The sequence below is a fragment of the Eublepharis macularius genome, chromosome 12 (assembly GCF_028583425.1).
Source record: "Eublepharis macularius isolate TG4126 chromosome 12, MPM_Emac_v1.0, whole genome shotgun sequence".
NCBI lineage: Eukaryota > Metazoa > Chordata > Lepidosauria > Squamata > Eublepharidae > Eublepharis > Eublepharis macularius.
Genome location: NC_072801.1, coordinates 16,498,413 through 16,501,575, shown reverse-complemented (window position 1 = coordinate 16,501,575; position 3,163 = coordinate 16,498,413). Strand labels below are relative to the sequence as shown.

The 3,163-nt window shown below is 48.7% G+C and overlaps 1 protein-coding gene across 1 annotated transcript; it reads left to right on the top strand.

Moving 5' to 3' along the window:
• The first annotated feature begins 257 nt into the window (after window positions 1-257).
• On the top strand, window positions 258-3,163 carry IGFALS (insulin like growth factor binding protein acid labile subunit). Its single transcript, XM_054994642.1, has one exon. It carries the CDS (start codon window positions 271-273, stop codon window positions 2,056-2,058), a length of 1,788 nt encoding a protein of 595 aa, XP_054850617.1. The 5' UTR covers window positions 258-270; the 3' UTR covers window positions 2,059-3,163.

Sequence of the window (3,163 nt, the reverse complement as noted above, 5' to 3'; positions counted from 1 at the left end):
ACCCAGATCCAAAACATCACCGATGCGTTTTGGAGTACCCATATTATTTAGAAGTCTGACCTATGGCAGCTTTCTATTGCAATCGAGGGCTAGAAACTCTTTTTTTTTGTTAACAGAAGTTGAAATCATATGAACTCTGCGTGACCATGCGGCGCAACCGTGCAAATGTCCAGACTTTATACACCTTTGCACTCTTACCTCACTATCGTTTTTTAGCCAGTTTTATCGCTGTCTGTTTTGTTCCTTTGTCCAACAGAAGCAGCCCTGGTGATGGCTCTCATCTGGGCTCTGGCGGCAGGGTCCCGGACCCTTGAAGCAGGAGCTGCTAAAGAACACACTGCTGCTGAAAGCCAGAAGTGCCCTGGCCCATGCTTTTGCAGCTACGACGATTGCAACGATGAGTTGAGCATCTACTGCAGTTCTCGGAACCTCACAAGCCTCCCTGAAGATGTACCCAGGGCCGTGAGGCTGTTTTGGTTGGATGGCAATAATTTCACCTTGTTGCCGGCCCTGACCTTCCGAAACCTTTCCAACCTGGAATTCCTCAATCTCCAAGGCAGCCAGTTGATGCTCATCGAACAGCACGCCTTCCATGGCTTGGAAGGGCTGTACTCCTTATTCCTGGAGCGCAACCGTTTGAAATCTTTGACACCCAACATTTTCCTCCACTTGCAGAATCTGGCCTCCTTAAATCTCAACAACAACCAGTTCAGCAAGATCGAAGAAGGTGTGTTTGCTGGACTATCCAACCTCTGGTATTTGAACCTCGGCTGGAACTCTCTGGTGGTCCTACCAGACAGAGTGTTCCACGACCTTCCCAACCTGCGGGAGCTGGTCCTGGCAGGCAACAAACTGCACTACTTGCAGCACCAGCTGTTCTACAGCCTCACCGAGCTGAGAGAACTGGATTTGAGTGGGAACACCCTCAAGGGCATCAAAGGCAACATTTTCACGAAGCTGCAGAAGCTGCAGAAGCTGTACCTGCACCACAACCAAATCAACGCCATCGCCCCTCGTGCCTTTGTGGGCATGAAGTCTCTGCGGTGGTTGGACCTGTCCCATAACCGTTTGACCACACTGTTTGAGGACACGTTCTTTGGCCTCTCAACCCTGCATGTTTTGCGCCTCTCGAGCAACTCGATCACTGGTCTGAGGCCGAGGACTTTCAGAGACCTTCAGTTCTTGGAAGAGCTGCAGCTGGGGAATAACAGGATCAGGAGCCTGATGGAAAAGGGTTTTGAAAAACTTAGTCAACTCGAAGTCCTTGCACTTAATGACAACCAGATTCAAGAGATCAGGGCTGGGGCATTCCTGGGCCTCACCAACGTGGCTGTGATGAATCTGTCGGGCAATTGCCTGAAGGGCCTCCCAGATTTTGCTTTCAGAGGTCTCAGCCAGTTGCACAGCCTTCACCTGGAGAACAGCTGCCTCAGCAGGATCAGGCCACAAATGTTTTCAAACCTCTCCAGCCTCCGGAGACTTTTCTTGCGGCACAACACAATCACCATGATTGAGGATCACGGCCTAAGTGATTTGCGTGAACTTCTCGATCTGGATCTGAAGAACAACCGGCTGACCAGGCTTCTCCCCAATCAGTTGGCAGGCCTTGGGAACCTAGAGTATCTTCTCTTGTCCTCCAACCAGCTGTTGGAAATCTCTCCCGAAGCCTTCACCCCGCTTCGGCGCCTCTCCTGGCTCGACCTCTCCAACAATTACTTGGAGATGCTGGACAGGGATGTCCTTGCACCCGTATCAAAACTGGAGTATCTGAATGTCAAGAACAATTCGCTCAGAACCTTCTCAGTGGATTGGCTGGGCCCTTCCCCAAAACTGGCTCAGTTGTGGCTGGCAAGGAACAAATGGGAATGCAATTGCTCACTGAAAGGACTGCGAGACTTTGCTTTGCAAAACCCCAGTGTGGTCCTGCGGTACACACAGTCCATTACAGAAGGGGACACTCCTGTGTACTCCTACAACAATGTCACCTGCCTTACCCCGACAGATGTGACAGGGATGGACCTGCGAGATATCCCTGAAGGCCATTTTGTTGATTGCTAACTACCTGTCTTTCTTTCCAAAACACTTCCTCCTGTTTTCTGCTTATCTGGTGTTAGCCCCGTATTCCAGATCCTCTGGTTTGTCCACTGAGTCATAGAACAAGACTGTCAAGGCTATACACAACTGAGGCTCTTCCCCCACACTCCTTCAATTTCGTTGCGTGCAGGGGAAGAACAAAATGAAACCATCCCTGAGTTTTGATCAGGGCTGTTTTCACACTGTTTACCGGGCACGGAACATTGCGCCAAGCTCCCGGAACGACAGCATCTTCCTGGTGCAATTTCACGCGAGAATGGCAGTGTCGTTCTGGGAGCTTGGCGTGATGTTCCGTGGCAGGTAATCAGTGTGAAAACGGCCCAGGCGTCTTTTAGGCAGGTCATAATGCCCAACTATCTTAATCCTCCCATAGTCCCTCCTGAGTTCCTTCCCTTGCTGTTCCCAAGAACTGGCGATCCACTGCTAAACTTGGCACCGTATGCCTCGCTTGCTTGAGCCAAATTCTCCACTACTCCACGTGCTAAAATATACCAATGATGATTTTTTTTACAAAAAAAAAACGGGACAGGGTAAAGTAAGAGAATGTGGACTGCTGCAAGAACACGATAGAAATCTCCCCACCCCCCAAAGTGCCTGGTAGGGAATGAAGCTGTCACTAATAACTGAAAACTATAAGATCGTATCAACACAATGTAATAGAAGTTTAAAAAAACTGTCATGATAATATAAAAGGAAGAGATGAAATACCAAGTACTAGAAATATCACTGATCACTCAGATGAGCAAAGAGCCCTCTTTTATTTTGAGTATGGAAGGTTGATCCATTTATTAGCTAAGAATGGTCCTTATTTGTAGAGAACTGGTGTGGCACAGCAGTCTGAGAGCTGGACTAGGGAGTTCAAAGACCTATGGTTCAAATCCACACCCTACCTTGAACTGTGTAAATCTGGGTCCACATTTAGCTGGATAATTTCAGGCCAGGCGTCATCAGCCTAGCCTACTTTGCAGGGTTGTTGTAAGTGTAAAAGGGGGTGGGGGAGATGATGTGTGCTATCTTGGGCTTTTCAGAAGAAACGTCGTGTAAATAAAATGGTAAGAGGGGAAAATTA